The sequence below is a fragment of the Mauremys mutica genome, chromosome 8, assembly GCF_020497125.1.
Source record: "Mauremys mutica isolate MM-2020 ecotype Southern chromosome 8, ASM2049712v1, whole genome shotgun sequence".
Classification (NCBI taxonomy): domain Eukaryota; kingdom Metazoa; phylum Chordata; order Testudines; family Geoemydidae; genus Mauremys; species Mauremys mutica.
The window spans coordinates 28,424,080-28,440,189 of record NC_059079.1 but is presented as its reverse complement, the minus strand read 5'-3'; the positions used below and the strand labels follow the sequence as shown (position 1 = coordinate 28,440,189).

The 16,110-nt window shown below is 40.4% G+C and overlaps 2 protein-coding genes across 2 annotated transcripts in view; both read left to right on the top strand.

Moving 5' to 3' along the window:
• Positions 1-1,745, top strand: part of LOC123376173 (vitellogenin-2-like) — a 41,363-nt gene extending 39,618 nt beyond the window's left edge. The window contains exons 34-35 of the mRNA XM_045027984.1: positions 627-788; positions 1,444-1,745. Of these exons, the coding sequence (XP_044883919.1) occupies positions 627-788; positions 1,444-1,562 (281 nt within the window). The 3' untranslated portion in view covers positions 1,563-1,745. The remainder of the gene's footprint in view (positions 1-626; positions 789-1,443) is intronic.
• A 1,055-nt stretch (positions 1,746-2,800) lies between these two features.
• On the top strand, positions 2,801-15,978 carry CTBS (chitobiase). Its single transcript, XM_045027993.1, has 7 exons — positions 2,801-3,091; positions 4,256-4,394; positions 5,532-5,740; positions 6,786-6,957; positions 9,699-9,796; positions 11,329-11,490; positions 12,700-15,978. The coding sequence occupies exons 1-7, from the start codon at positions 2,948-2,950 to the stop codon at positions 12,883-12,885; spliced, it is 1,110 nt and encodes a 369-aa protein (XP_044883928.1). The 5' UTR covers positions 2,801-2,947; the 3' UTR covers positions 12,886-15,978.
• The last annotated feature ends 132 nt before the right edge of the window (positions 15,979-16,110 follow it).

Here is a 16,110-nt window from a genome sequence, read left to right as displayed (position 1 = left end):
TTTTTATTGTCTATCAAAAATATAAAGTTTCTCTCTCCTAATTACACTAGACTGATAAGGAGCTAGAGAGGGACATTTTACTGGCTAGAGATTGGGGGCACATGACATCTTGCCATGATGTACAAAAACACATTAGCAGCTACACCCCAGCAAGAAGTCAAAATGCCCTCTCTGGCCAAAGGGGGTGTGACATGCAAGAAAAGGAATGTAACTGTTCCCCAAGTTGAGCAGCATATAGTCAGTCAGTCCATGTAGCCACGAGCAAGTCAGGCATGTGCATCACACTTGCACAAAGGAGCAACCCTACCCTGCAAAGCATAACACCTTTTCTGAGCTGTCTGGGCCTGTTACTGCAGGATGCCTCTTGTTACAGATGTGCAGTTGTTATCCCATTGGCATTCCTCAGGGCAGAATTTAGTGCCTGATCCTCCTCCTCCTGAAATCAACGGTAAAACTCCCATCAACTTCAATGGGAGCAAATTTAAAATATTATTTATCACTGATCTACTGGTTTTAGATCTCTTTGATTTCACTGATTCATCTATGTAATACTCAGTTGTAGTTGGGGAAATGTATATGCTTTGTAGAGCTTATGCTTTAAAATCCAATTATTTGACTTCTTGTAGCTTGTAAACTGCAGCGCACACTCATCAAAATTGAGAAGCCAGTTGGTTTTGAAAATGTGGCCTCAAAGTGCTATTCAGTCGAGCCAGTTTTGCGCTGTGTGAAAGGATGTTCAGCAACTAGAACTGTTCCTGTCTTTGTTGGCTTCCATTGTGTGCCAGCTGGTAAGTCTCAAAACTCCATACCTTTTCAGGGGGTGTGTCATGCATGTCCGATTGTTAGACTCCATGAAGACTTAGCATCCCCATCAGCTATGGGAGGAAGTGCATCAGTCCAGGCTACAGCCTCCTGTGACACTGTTATTCATGTTCTTCAAAGAGCTTACCAGAACCTTTAGCACAAAGAAGAGAGGACATGGTATTTCTAATGTGAAAAAAAGCGCCAAATCCTAAATTTTGGGGGAAAAAAAGCAGTAAAGTCTACCTGCAGAGTCATGTTACTTCAACATGGGTAAGGGTAGGAGAAGCTAACCTAAATGATTTAAAAAAGTGTACTGTCTTTTAAAAAAATAAGATTCCAAATAATGATGCCAATTAAAATGACAAGCTTGACTATGGAGTCCTTCTGCATTCAAAACTCTCATTGAGTTCAGTGGGTGTTGGACCTGCATAAAGACTGGTTCCTACAATTTTTGTTTTTGTTTTTTATTGCTTTGACCTACGGTTTTGAGATGTTTGGTTTACACTTCAAGTAATAAAAATGCAGGTTTTGAAACTGTATAATCCTGGATAATCCATTTGAATTAACACATTTGAGTCCCAGGAAAGTACACAAATACCTTTCACATCACTTCCCCTCCCCCCATTTTCTTATTTTCAGACTCCACAGCCAGCTTTGATGAAGAACAGATTAGGTTAAACCAGAAGTCTGAGGATTTGGAGAACACAGTTGATGCTCATACAATGTGTTCCTGTGAACAATTACAGTGTGCAGCATGACATGACATTTCACAGGGTTAGATATCCCTAATGGTGGATTGTTGTTTTTTTGATGTATGCATACTCATTCTCTGCAATCACGGACACGCTACTTTGTTTCAGACAGTAAAGTTATTAACACTGAATTATTTTATAAAATGATTTCTCAATGTAATATTTTAAGATGTTGAAAACAATTCTGGATATCCTTAATAAATATTTGTACTTTAAAAACAGTTGTTCAGGTTTGTTTTGACTACACAAAATTATTTTGTCACAAAGAAATAAAACACTTCATTATATTATTGCACTATCCAGCAACTTTCAGCAGTCATTAAGGCTACACTTTCAAAAGTTGCCTCCAAGGCCCAATCCTGCAACTGGCACTGTGCAGGCGCATACTCATGCAGTGCCAATCACAGGACTGGGGCCTATTTTGCGTGACCCAGTTTTAGGATAATCAACTTTACACACCTCAGGGCTTCATTTTCAGCAGTGCTAAGCTCATGCAGTTCCTAGGAGCTCACATTTGTATAACATATTTTCAGTGCCTGTAAAAAGCAAGCCTGGACCTCTTGGGTACCAATAACAGAGGTATCCAAAAGCCGAGGCTATGTTAGAGTCAACGCTCGGTAGGGCCTGATTCCCCCAGCAGACCTCCAGCTCCACAAAAACAACGAGTCTGGCGACACCTTAAAGACTAACAGATTTAGTTGGGCATAAGCTTCCGTGGGTAAAAACCCCACTTCTTCAGCTGCTCCAGTATTCCCAGGCACCAAGGGGTGGTGGGGGGGGCAGCAGGGAGTGGGTGATAGTTGAGAGCATAGGGGTGGCCCTCGCGCCTACTCCCTCTCGAGCCCTTTGCCAAACTGCTCGCGCCCTTTGCCTCAGTTTCCCTAGCTGTTAAAAAGGGGGGAGGGGAAATAACGGCCACGCTCTTTGCCAGAGGCCCAAGGGCCGCCAGGCTCCCAGCTCCAGCGCCGCTGACTGGGCCGGTGGGAGTGTGGCGAGCGGCACGTGGTCCCCAAGAGGGCGGGGCTGAGTGAGGCAGTGACGCGCGGGCCCTGGAGCTCCCTGCCCCAGCCGTTATTTACCCGCCCAGCGCCGGGCAGGGCTGTGCTGCGCGCTAGGGGGGGCGCCCCGCCCCGCCGATGTCACGCGGGGAGCCTGGCTGCCCCCGCAACCCGCCTCCCCAGCGCGCTTCCAGCCGGGCTGCCGTTGTCGCCCCCTCTCGTCAGCTGCCTGGGACCCCCGGCGCTGCTGCGGGGGGGCGTGGCCAGCAGCGAGAGCCGCGGATTGGCCCGCCCCCTTTCCCGTAGCTGGAGTGGAGGCGGAAGTGCGGGTCCCAGCTGAGAACCTGCCGCGTGCCCGGGTCAGGGAAGGGTCACGTAGCAAGAGTGCTCAGCATGAAGCGGCTGTTGGGGGGCGGCGCGTGCCTCTCCCGCTGCTGCTCTCTTCTCGCGCTCCTGTGGCTGGGCTCGAGCAGCGGCGCGTGCCCCTGCAGCGACCCCGCGCTCTGTCGCCCGATCGCCGGCACCCGGGAGTTCGAGGTATCCCGACGCCGAGAGCCGCAAGGGGCTCTGGGATTGGGAACGGGCCCTGCGGGGATTCCCGCACCGCCTCCCCCATAGGGCCTCAGCCTCCTCAGCTCACCACTGTGGCCCTTCTGGCCTCGGACCCCTCGCTCCTGCCGCTCCCGGGCCCTAGTGCAGCGGCCTGGCCCGGCCTGGGCCGGGGCCTACAGCCGCTCTACGGGCTGCGCCTTGTATCCCCGATGCATCGGCCTGGCGGGCGGCGTCGTGCGGCCCTCACCGCCCCATTCCCTGGGGGAGAGTCTCGGATTCGCTTGGGGTCCCCTCACCCCCAGCCCCGCCTGCGCGCCCTCAGCACCGCGGGGTGTCGCATGGCTACGGAGGGGCTGCGAGAGGCTCTTCCCGGGGACTTGACTGTCCTTTTGAGGGGACGGTTAGGGCCGGGGAGTCTGTACCAGCCTGGCAGTGCCAGCGAGGGGAAGGGTTGACTCCTCTGAGAGCAGAAGCTAGAGTTGGCGAGTGAGCTGTTTTGGTGTATTTATTACTCACCTGTTCATCACTAATCGGTTGCTTCTCCTTTTGGGGCTCTAATGTATCTTTCTGCTCATTACATCTTTAGATATGAAACTTTGACATTTGATTAGGGTTAGACCCTCCCTCAAATGTTGGTCTACTGTTAAATTACAGGGATGATTTATTCAACCTCTTACAAAATCCAGCCAATTAATTCACAACAGTCTTGTTTTTAATAGAATAAAATGAGTTGTAATTCGTGATGACCTTCCTGAAGCTTTAAATGAGTCTAAATTAGTTCATTAGCAATTTGTTTCAATTAATCTAATCAGTTAGGGTAGGTTTATTTGGTCTGGCAGCTTCTGTTTGCCAAAAAAATTATAAACTGGGTCAGCATGAATTACTGGGAAATGACATTGGATCCTGTCAAAGCTCCCACCAGTTTGTTTGCATGTTGAGACCAGCTAGCTGTTGAATTTGGCAGGCCCTAGATCTGTAAAGGACAAGCTGGCTTTCAAGAAGCATGAATAATTTAACATTTTACTCTACCTAGAATGTATTTGGGATGCAAGGCAAAGGAATGACGCAGCTCTAATTTAAATTAAACTGTCATGAGAGTTTGACAGTTCATGTGATTCCAGTGACTGAGTTTTTGTTCTGCTTTTGCAGGTCTTTGTGTTTGATGTTGGAAGAAAAACTTGGAAGTTCTATGATTGGTCACAGATTACAACTGTGGCAGCTTTTGGAAAGTATGACCCTGAGCTGTTGTGTTATGCTCATTCTAAAGGAGCCAGGGTAGTACTAAAAGGTTGGTTACAGTTAGGGAAATGTGGGCATTTATGTATTAAATTTATAAGGGAATAATATACCCCCTTTTGCATAGGGTCATAATACGCTACCACCCAGAATTTTTTTTAAAGGTATAAAAGAGGCAAAACTCCAATTCCTTCTGCCCCAATAGTAACAAAACTATTTCAGTGTCAGCAAAATAAAGGATCTACTGGGAAAGAGATCAGTAGAAGTCACATGGGAATGGAGAGGAAGAAGTGGGAAGAGGAAGAACATATGCAGGACATGGCTCCATGTATTTTGTATCATACTTAAAAATCAAATGTTGAATTAAAGAGCTGTAACTCAATCTTAGAGGTTCTTGGACGAGAATAGCTCCAAATATATTCTAGGAGGAAGGTGTGTATAAAGTATTAAATGTTAAGAAAAAAAAAGTGTAATACCTATGAGGCTGAAAATGCTGTTCATATTTAAGGTTTATTTTATACACCTCTACCCGAATATAACGCTGTCCTTAGGAGCCAAAAAATCTTAGCGCGTTATAGGTGAAACCGCATTATATTGAACTTGCTTTGATCCACCGGAGAACGCAGTCCCCCCGCCCTCCCTCCGGAGTGCTGCTTTACCACATTATATCCGAATTCTTGTTATATTGGGGTAGAGGTGTATATGAAATCCTTCATTTGTGGCCACACTTTGATGTTGTACACAGAGTTTTGGACTTCTCATTTAAAAAAAAAAAAAAGACAGAAAAAGGCAACAAAGATGTGGGAAGAAAGAGGGATCACCTGAAAGGAAAGGTTAAAAGAAACAAGAAGAGTGAGTCACTATCATTGTAAGAGTCACTATGTCTAGAAGTATCAGAAAGGTGTCAGCTTCGAGGAAGGGAGAGCAATTGTTCACAGTGGCTAAAGAAGGAATAACCAGAAGTAGTGGGATGAAACTGCAAAGAAAAATTCAGGAATAATCTCACACCATAGTTGGATCTCCCAAGGAAACTGTACCAAAAAATACCAAACTACCCCACACGTGAATTGGCCTCCGCTATACGGTCCACATATAGCATGGAGATGAAGTATATGGCAAAATAGGATTCCCAGCCCCAATATCTACTGTTATTCAAGTAAGTGGTAATTTATTAAGATTTCTTATTTAGGAGATGTACCTGTGAAGGAAATTATTCACTCTGCTAACAGAACAGCCTGGATAGCACGACAGGTGGACCTGGCCAAAAAGCAGTATATGGATGGAATTAACATAGACATAGAGCAAGAAGTTATCATGATGTCACCTGAATACTATGCATTAACAGCTCTGGTTAAAGAAACTACTGATGCTTTTCATAGAGAAATTCCAGGATCACAGGTGAAAACAAAATTTATTTTATAAAACGATAGATTTTTAAATCTGTGATGTCCTGGCAATTTATTCCATAATGTAAAGAAGACTTGTCTGTAAAGTTCTGTGCATGCCTCTGGCACTGTTTCCCAACTGTGCGTTGAGATATATATATATTAAGGTCATATATAAGCTCCTCATTGAGCTAGGTGCTGTACAAACAGCACAAAAATGGCTGTATTCTTTTTCTCCTAAGGATAATTTAATATTTGAATTCCATAAAGGATTCATTTTCAAATAGAAGCAATTTTGCTGGGATTGACAATATTTTCATTATAGACCTTTTTGGTATATTGGCTGCCAATGGTAAATCGCTTTTATGTTGTTGTTGGTATGACTTAATGAAACTCTGAAAATGCTGTCAAGTATCAGAGTGGTAGCTGTGTTAGTTTGTATTCACAAAAACAACAAGGAGTCCGGTGGCACCTTAAAGACTAACAGAATTATTTGGGCATAAGCTTTGGGTAAAAAAACCTCACTTCAGATACCAGTATTTTCAAATTTGCAAGTTCAGCATGATGTTAGAAAAACTTGATAAATCTTTAGCAGGATTTAACAGGCAAAGGAATCAAAGATGTTAAAGATTTCCTTTGCTAAAGATATATCTTTATCCTTTGCCTGTTGTCTGTCATGTTCTGAAATAGATTATCATAGTTCTTAATTCTGTTTTTGTGTGTGTATTAAATTACACATGTATAGAAGACTTTGCAGACATATTTTAAAAAAGTGAATCAGATTTTGGGCCCACTAGTCTTGACTGTGCCCCTTTTTATGCATATTGATTTTATAGTTGTAAAGGCAGATTTGCTCTGAAAACTCAGAAATATCTGATTATTTTACAGGGTTTTAGCTGAACAGTTCCTCTTACGATCCATGTGTATCAAGCAGCGCAACAGTTTGAAAACATCCCACTAAAGTTTACATAGCTCTGCTTTACAAAACAAACAAACCAGCAAAGCAACAGAATATATAAATTCCACACTAGACATAAAGTTGTGGTTTTCTCCATCAGGTCACCTTTGATGTGGCTTGGTCTCCAGCATGTGTAGACAAAAGATGCTACAACTACAGTGGGATTGCAGAGGCCTGTGATTTCTTGTTCGTGATGTCTTATGATGAGCAGAGTCAGGTCTGGACAGAATGTATTGCAAGAGCCAATGCTCCCTACAATCAGACCTTAGATGGTAAGAATCAGTCAATAACATTAGCAACTGGCACATTTCTCTTTTAAAATGCATTATTGGAAGGGGACACCTTTTTTCCTAAAATATATTAAATGCTTTTTGATTACATTATTTATTTTCTTGAAGCCTTTGATATTACTAAAATCTATTAAGAGAACTGTTTTCACATTGGGGGAATAAATTTTTGTGGCACCATGGGTGGACATAGAGCAGTTATGTGCTATTTGACACCTGAATTTTTTATTTATGTGTGTGTGTGTGTGTGTGTGTATATATATATATAATGTGTGTGTGTGTGTGTGTCACCCTCAGTGGGATTCAGGTACACCTGGGGCAAGAGTTGGATTAGGGCATAGGCACAAATGGCACCTAACTAAAGCTACACCTGCACCCATTTAACATCTTTCTTGACTGAAAATCATTTAAATATGCAACGTTCCACAGCAGGTTAATGGCTCATGCTGTTTATAAAAAGAACAGGAGACTTGTGGCACCTTAGAGACTAACAAATTTATTTGAGCATAAGCTTTCGTGGGCTACAGCCCACTTCATTGGATGCATAGACTGGAACGTACGGCAAGAAGATATTTATACATACAGAGAACATGAAAAGGTGGAATTGACATGAGCTATCAGCAGCAGGAGGAGGGGGAAAAAAAAAACTTTTGAAGTGATAATCGAGATGACCCACAGAAGGTGTGAGGATACTTAACATGGGGAAATCATCTCCATTGATCGGCCTCTTAAAGTTGGTATGGCTACTTCCACCTTTTCATGTTCTCTGTATGTATAAATATCTTCTTGCTGTATGTTCCAGTCTATGCATCCGATGAAGTGGGCTGTAGCCCACGAAAGCTTATGCTCAAATAAATTTGTTACTCTCTAAGGTGCCACAAGTCTCCTGTTCTTTTTGTGGATAAGAGCTGCTACTCTTAAACCTGTCATGCTGTTTGTCACCCTACAACTCCTGCTCAGCATATCGGCTACCAAAACATTTTTAATTGCTTTATTCTGCTTTTAAAATTTCCTTCCTTTCTGTGCATCATGTAGAACTTTATTGAAATATGAATTCTAAATACAAGAATGTTGGCAGCTTTCTGCATATACTGAAACGCCCTTTGTTTTTCCTTTCTGGCCAGGGTATCATACGAAAGCATGGCTGTTAAAGCTAGCTGGTGCGCTTCCCTGGAGCTTCCTAATGTCTTGCAGAAAGTTGATACTTGAGTCTTTGTAATACTTAATTGTATATCATTTTAGACATTTCTTTATTAAGAAATTAATCATATGGTAGATCAAACAGTAAAAGGATGTTATACCAAAGGAATTGCATTTGAAAGAGGGCCGTAGATGTATTTGTATTTTGAATATCTAGCTTGATAACCTTTGCTTCATTAGTGTTGAGAAATCTGCTCTAGGCATAGATTCTAAGGCCAGAAGGGATTATTATGGCCTCCTGTATCACACAGGCCATATAACTTCCCCAGTAATTACTGGAACGTATCTTTAAGAAAAACGTCCAATCTTAATTTAAAAATTATCAGCAATGGAGACCCTTGGTAAATTGTTCCAGTGGTTAATTATTCTTGCTGTTTTTTAAAAAAAAAAAAAGCCTTATTTCTAGACTGAATTTGTCTAGCTTCAACTTTCAGCCATTGGATCATGTTATACTTTTCTCTGCTAGTTTGAAGAGCCTATTGTTAAATATTTGTTCCCCATGTAGATACTTATGGACCATTGTCAAGTCACCGCTTAACGTTCTCTTTGGAGCTCAGTCTATCACTATAAGTTTATCACTATATATTTTCTAATCTTTTAATCATTCTCATGGCTCTTCTCTGAACCCTCTGCAATTTATCAACATCTTTCTTGAATTGTGGGCACCAGAACTGGACATAGTATTCCAGCAGCAGTCACGCCGTTGCCAAGTATAGAGGTAAAATAGCCTTTCTATTCCTACTTGAGATTCTCCTTTTTATGCATCTCAGGATCACATTAGCTCTTTTGGTCACAGTATTACATTAGGGGCTCATATTGAGCTGATTATCCACCATGACCCCTAAATCTTTTTCAAAGTCATTGCCTCCCAGAATACAGTCTTCTGTCCTGTAAGTGTGGCCTGCATTGTTTGTTCCTAGATGTATACATTTACATTTAGCTGTATTAAAACACACATTGTTTGCTTGTGCCTAGTTTACCAAACGTTCCAGATTGCTCTGAATCAGTGATGTGTCCTCTTGGTTACTGTTTTCCCTAATTTTTGTGTCATCTGTGAACTTTATCATTGATGATTGTATGTTTTCTTCTAGGTCATTGGTAAAAATGCTAAACAGTGTAGGGCCAAGAAACAGTCTCTGCAGAACCCCACTGGAGATAGACCCACTCAAAAACGATTTCCCCCATATGTAGTTACACATTTTAATACCTATCAGTTAGCAAGTTTTTAATCCATTTAATGTGTGCCATGTTAATTTTATATCGTTCTAGGTTTTTTTATCAACATGTGGTATATCGAGTGACATACCTTACCGAAGTCTTACGACAACACTGTTATCTTTTATCAACCAAACTAGTAATCTCATTTAAAAAAAAAAAATATCAAGTTAGTTTGGCAGGATCTGTTTTCCATAAACCCACATGGATTTGCATTAACTATATTACCTTATATGACATCAGCATGTTAGTAAATATATACAGCAGAAAAAAGAAGCATGCATGTAAATTCATATTTTCTTTTAAATTAGGATATGATGACTACATTAGTATGAGCATTGAGCCGAAGAAGCTTGTGATGGGTGTTCCCTGGTATGGCTATGATTATAAATGTCTGAATTTGTCTAAGGTAAGATGAAGGCAGTTCTATCATAACTGTGTTGTTGATTTCCCCCCCCCCCCATGATATGCTATATAATTTTTGGTAGTTACTTTTTTTACAGTAAGGAAGTGCAAAGACTCTGTGATCTCTAAGATAAGAGCACAGGGCTGGGACTTAAGATATCAGTGTTCTTGCTGGTTCTGCCAGTGACTTACTGTGTGATCCCAGGCAAGTCATTTTACCTCTGCCTCCCTTTCCTCCTCTGTAAAATTAAGATGATGATACTTGGGCACCTGAAAGTGCTTTGAAATCTTTGGATGAAAAGAGCTATATAAGTGTGTAGCTACCTCTTTTGGGGCAGCCTGATCCCTTCTGAAGGTAGTGGAGCCTCTTATCCCTCTGCTGGGATTTGGTGACCCCCCCCCCTTTAGGACTAGTGGTCCCTGAGTTCTTAGCGCTTGGTGCCTCCATCTGTGTCCAGGTGCACAAATCAGTAATCAACCCTATGACCGCTAGGATATAATAATTTATGGGTACAATAAATCAAGGAATTACATAAATAGCATTTTATTCCTGAAAAGGAGAGGGGTAAATTAAAAGGAAGGGGAAGAGAACAGGCAAAGGAATCAAAGATGTTAAATAAATAAGCTCCTTACCCTCCAAATCCTGCAAATAAAAGCCCATAAACTAAATTGATATGAGAAAGGTCTCCCTCCTTCCCCCCCCGCCACCAGTGCTCCCTAGTGGCCTTATCTTGGGTGTGGAGGGACTGGAGTTTGATGTGGATGGCTGGTATCCTTTCCTGGGAAGCTGATAGTCCTTCCTTTCAGCTGAATGGAGTCCCTGGTGACCTTGAGCCCTGACTGTTGGGTTCAGCTGGCTTTCAGTCCTCACTGGGGCAGCAAAATCTTGGGCTTGGTCTCTGTTGTGGAGCTAGGCGCTCCAGGTCAGTTGCGGGCCCTCTGATAGGGAGAGTCAAAATAGCCATTTCCCCTTCTACTGCAGAGAGACTCTCTCTTGAGGCTGCTTCTCTTCCACCATGACTTTCTGAAATCAGCTCTCCCCTCCTCATGTGGTCCCTGCCACGCTCAGTCATGTGACCCAGGCATATGAAGGCTCTCTGGGACCTGCAATTGATTGTCCAGACATGTCAGTCAGGTTCCTGGGTCAGCTCCTACAGACACTGGGGATCAAGCAGTCTCAGTTGAAGTTCCAGTCTGTGCCTCTGCTCTTCTTTGTGAGAACTGCTTCTCTGAAGCCCCCAGGTTGGCAAGGGGGCTACACGTACAAAGTATTATTGAGTTTTTGTTTTTTTATTATAAAAATAATATAAAGTGAATATTAGTGTTGGTTGTTTCCCACAGTAGACTGGTATGAGGAGCTGGAAGTTGTTCATTTCAATTAAAGTTGAATTATTTGAACTTCTTTCTCTACATTTTATTGAAACAGATAGGAATCCATATCTGGTGTGGATATTTATGACTTTCTTCCAGGCTTATCCCTTCTGAAGGGTTTAATAAATCCAAGTAACATGAACCAGAACTCCTGTTTTTTTTCAGGATCATGTTTGTTCCCTCCCAAATATTTCTTTCCGAGGGGCTCCATGCAGTGATGCTGCAGGGCGTCAGGTCACCTATGAAACAATAATGAAGCAGGTGAATAGTTCTATTTCTGGGAGCCTGTGGGATGAGGAGCAGAAGGCTCCATATTATGAATATAAGGTAAGCAGTTTCCTAGACAAACATTCATGAGCTGTGGACTAAATGTACATGAACCTTAGTTCTGTTCTTGTAAATCTAGATTTTCAGGTGTGATTTTCACTTTGTGATGCTCGTATGTTGCAGAGTGGATGGATTCCAATTTAACTTATGTCAATGGAGAGTTCCCCTACACAAGGCTGGCAGAAGCGGCGGAGCTGGCTCCTGCTCTAGCCTACCACCTCTTTATTGAGAGAGAGGATGTATGTAATGCCAGGAAGGGGATTTGGTAGGACAGAGTTTCACTATGCCTATCCTCCCTTGTCATAAGGTCTCTAAGGAACCTTATGCCAGTGATGTAAGTTAAAACAGGCTCCCAGCTGCTCTTAATTTCTGCTGGTGCTGAGTGACACACGATCAGGGAGCTGCAACTGGCTCCCTTTGGCTTCCCCTCTTCACTATGTCCAAACTCCATCTGAATGCAGTGGAAGACTGAGCCCATATATTATTGGTGTGCACTGATAAAGCTGTAAATATTTCTTATGGTTCTGTTGGTGATGGATTGTCAGTTACCTGGTATTACATTTTGTATCACTTTAATGCACTGATGACTAAAAGCTCTTAAAAGTCATCACCAGCTGAAAGCAGTGTAATTTTTATTTGGCAAAATTCCATAACTTTCTCCAAATCTGTTTATTGCTAGGAACGAAACCACATACTCTGACTACATTTCATTTACTAGATTAGACTACACGATTGAAATCCTAGCCCATGCCTTTGATATTATCAGTTTTTATAATTAAATTTAATCATTAAAATACCCACAGATCTAGTCATCTCATTTAACCTAAATTAATACAAACATCTTTGTAACTCGTTTGTGGTTGCTTGTCTGGAGATCAGAGAAACATACTAGTAAGAAAGCAGAGATGTGTATTGGCTTATGCATTGTAGAAGAAAGACAGCTGGAGTTGTGGGTGGTTGGTTTTGGTTTTTTGTTTTAAACTGAACACACACAACCTTTTCAGAAGCTTCTTTGCACTTTTGGAAAGGGAATTTTAGATTGTCTTGTTTGTAGAGCTCTTAAATGCAAGTCTGGAAAAAGCTTGTACACATTTTATTCATCTGAGTTTTTACTTCATTTATAATTATAGTTTTGATTCATTGCATTTAACCTCTCTGTATACGATGTTTATATATGTTAACACAAATGTACTTACCAACTTTTTATAGGACTCTCTTGGTCATTTTCATCAAGTATGGTACGATAATCCACAGAGCATTTCCCTGAAGGCAACGTATGCAAAGAAACGTGGTTTAAGGGGTATTGGCATGTGGAATGCAAATTGTCTTGACTACTCCAGAAGTTCTGTAGCAGAGCAGCAGACTGAAGCAATGTGGCGAGCCTTGAGACCATAGCAACTATATAAGATAGTGAACACTACCTCTGGATTTAGAATGTAGAAAATTAATTGGTAGTTATGGCTAATAATCTGTATTATGCCTTCTTGCAAGTATGCACTGGTTACAAGCAAAACTTCATCTTGTCAGTCTGTGCTTAAGGCAGTATTTTTATACCTTAGAAAGTATTTAACATTGCATTAACACTGTTTTAACAGGTTCTGGTTATTCTCATTCTCAAAACTTTCATAATTGGCATCCGACCTTGAACTTGACACTCATAATCTATATTAACATATGTATGTTGAATCATTTAAAAGAGAGCATATGAGAATGAGGGGTTCTGCTCAACACAAATGCTTTATCATAACCAGTTACTATTCTTTATTCTGTAAACTTTATATCTAAAAATATACACCGACTCGTTGTGAAGGTTTTAATTATTTGTAGCATTTAGATTTGTTGCCAGTGAAACTGAAGAATTAAATATTCGTTTTATGTTTACATAACATTGTGAGGTTTTTTTACACCTTCAAAAGCCAGAAAACCTTAGGCTTCAAAGAAAGCTTGCACCCATTTTGCTCAAAGCAGCATTCTAAAGTGTATATGATAGGTCATAAGAAATGCTTATCTAAACACATTGATTTCATAATTAACATTTAAGTGTCTACATTTTTGAACTAGATTGTAGTCACCATACTGCTGTAATTTTTTATTCTAAAGTCTACATGGTGTTTAATTCATAATCAGAGAAATGGATGTTATTCTCTAAGTATTTAGAGATTTATTCTCCTCATCCTTCATGTCAGTTAACTGGTACTGCTAGCTATGAGAAACATATGCACACACATTAGCTAGCTTATTAACACTTTTTGTAGTAAAGGTGCCCATATACATTGGAATCTGTTTTGGGACACAATATTTATTAGTGCTAGTGCTTCATTTGTGCTATATTGTGGTTTGATCCTGCCTGTGTGGATAAATCATGTTTCCATTCAAGTTAAAGGGGTTGTATGGATAAAAATGAGGTTAGAATTTGGCTATAACATGGTACCCTGAAAAAATCTGTCTTTAGATCAATTTCATGTAGATCTTGAGGAGAGAAGAATCCTGTATCAGTAGAGAGATGGATTGGATAATCTAATAGATACTTTTCATCTTTAAATTCTGTGATTCCTGACGACTAAGAAGATAGATTCCTTGACCTAGAGGGGTGTTTTTCACATTTCTTTACACAAAACTCAGGCTGAATAAAAGGGCCCTATGTTCATTGCTAGTTGCTTATAAAATGTGAAAATATTCAGAATGAGAATCTCAGGTTAGTCCTAATATTTTCTGATGATGATTCATTGTGCCAGGGGAATTTTTGGATGAAATATTAAAATATTTGCAAACATTTATAGAGATTGATGTATGTGTGTGCTTATTTCAGTGAATTTTTGTTAAAATAGAAATGAAATATTAAGGCTGAGGCAAAAGAACAATTAATGTCACTTTCATCTTCCTAGAAGCAAAATACAGTATTTGTTTTTTAGTAATATTAAATAATCCTTGAAATAAATAATCTACTAAACTGTTTTGGAGAGATTTTCTGTATATAACATTTTAAAAGGTGTAATCCAAACCTCATGAGTCTATGGTTTGTCTTTGAACATACTGCAATGAAAGAAGAAAGAAAACTGTTTTCTAGTACTACTGTGTATTTGTTACAAAGATAGGCCCATATCTTGCGGACACTTACACATCTGTTCAATGGGAATACTCACAGCGTATAAAATTAAAGTCAGTGGAACTACTCATGTATGCACTTAGTATATCAAATTAAGTGTTTTTTTTAACGTTGATATTTTCTTATAGAGTCTGTGGACACAGTGAAATAATTAATAGAAGTCTGACATTTTCCCCCCTCCTTAATCAGGATTTTGGTTTAAATACCTAACATTGTCAAGTTAGACCCTGACTATGCTATAACTTGCAACTGATGTTACAATAGAACCTCAGAGTTATGAACACCTCGGGAATGGACGTTGTTTAACTCTGAAATGTTCATAACTGAACAAAACGTTATGGTGGTTCTTTCAAAATGTTACAATTTAACATTGACTTAATACAGCTTTAAAACTTTATGCAGAAGAAAAATGCTGCTTTTAACCATCTTAATTCAAATGAAACCTTATCAAATCTTTTCTAAACTTCCCCTTTTATTATTTTTATTTTTTAATAGTTTACATTTAACACAGTACTATGCTGTATTTGCCTTTTTTTTTTTTTTTGGTCTTTGCTGCTGCCTGATTGCATACTTCTGGTTCCAAATGAGGAGTGTGGTTGACTGGTCAATTCGTAACTCCCCTCCCATCATTTTGAGCCAGATTCCCATGAAGTTCTTCTGGGGAAAAGGGATGCTGCTGCTGAGCCGTAACTCTAAACCTCCAAACATCGGGGGTCACAGACTTGATCTGGATTCCTTACACTTGTAAAACAAACGGGGCTTCACCTCTACCCCGATATAATGCTATCCTCGGGAGCCAAAAAATCTTACCATGTTATAGGTGAAACTGCGTTATATTGAACTTGCTTTGATCCGCTGGAGCGTGCAGCCCCACCTCCCCAGAGTGCTGTTTTACTGCGTTATATCCAAATTCGTGTTATATCGGGTCACGTTATATTGGCGTAGAGGTGTATATCACCTTTTATCTGTGGTATCTCTTTTCATCAGCTGCTGTGTATTTCATTTAACTTTTGTTAAAACTTTAAAGTAAAGACTTGAATCTGATTCATCAACTAGAATTTTAATTGAACTATTTATAATTTCAAGTTTTCTGTATCACTTACTGCAGAGAATAGAATGCAGAAGCCCAGTCCTCTGCTCTTATTTATTAAGTACTGTTAGTGTTGTCCATGCTGTATAAACAGAAAAGAGACAGTCCCTTCCTTCTAGAGTTTGAAATCTAATTTGGTTCTAGACAATACAGTTCATATTCATAGGATTTAGGTTCCAATCTTGAAGTGGAACAGGGGGTGGTTGATTGGTTCATTTTTGGGAAGGCTTTATGGAAGGATTTAAAGAAGGATTACAGTGGAGACAGAGCTCCAAGATTTAGAGTTCCTCTTTTTTTTTTTTTTTTAAAGTGTTGCAAGAACTTTCACATCTTACTACTGACATCCTCCCTGTTTCTGTCACTTGCAATAATTAGTATAGCCTTGTCAGTTATGTGGCAGCTTCACATTAACCTCTTGCAGATA

Excerpts from the sequence above, each read along its gene's own strand:
- CTBS (XM_045027993.1), top strand. The coding sequence starts at position 2,948 with ATGAAGCGGCTGTTGGGGGGCGGCGCGTGCCTCTCCCGCTGCTGCTCT. Across the intron at positions 9,797-11,328 it reads AATGTCTGAATTTGTCTAAG|GATCATGTTTGTTCCCTCCC; the intron begins GTAAGATGAAGG and ends GTTTTTTTTCAG. Across the intron at positions 11,491-12,699 it reads CTCCATATTATGAATATAAG|GACTCTCTTGGTCATTTTCA; the intron begins GTAAGCAGTTTC and ends AACTTTTTATAG.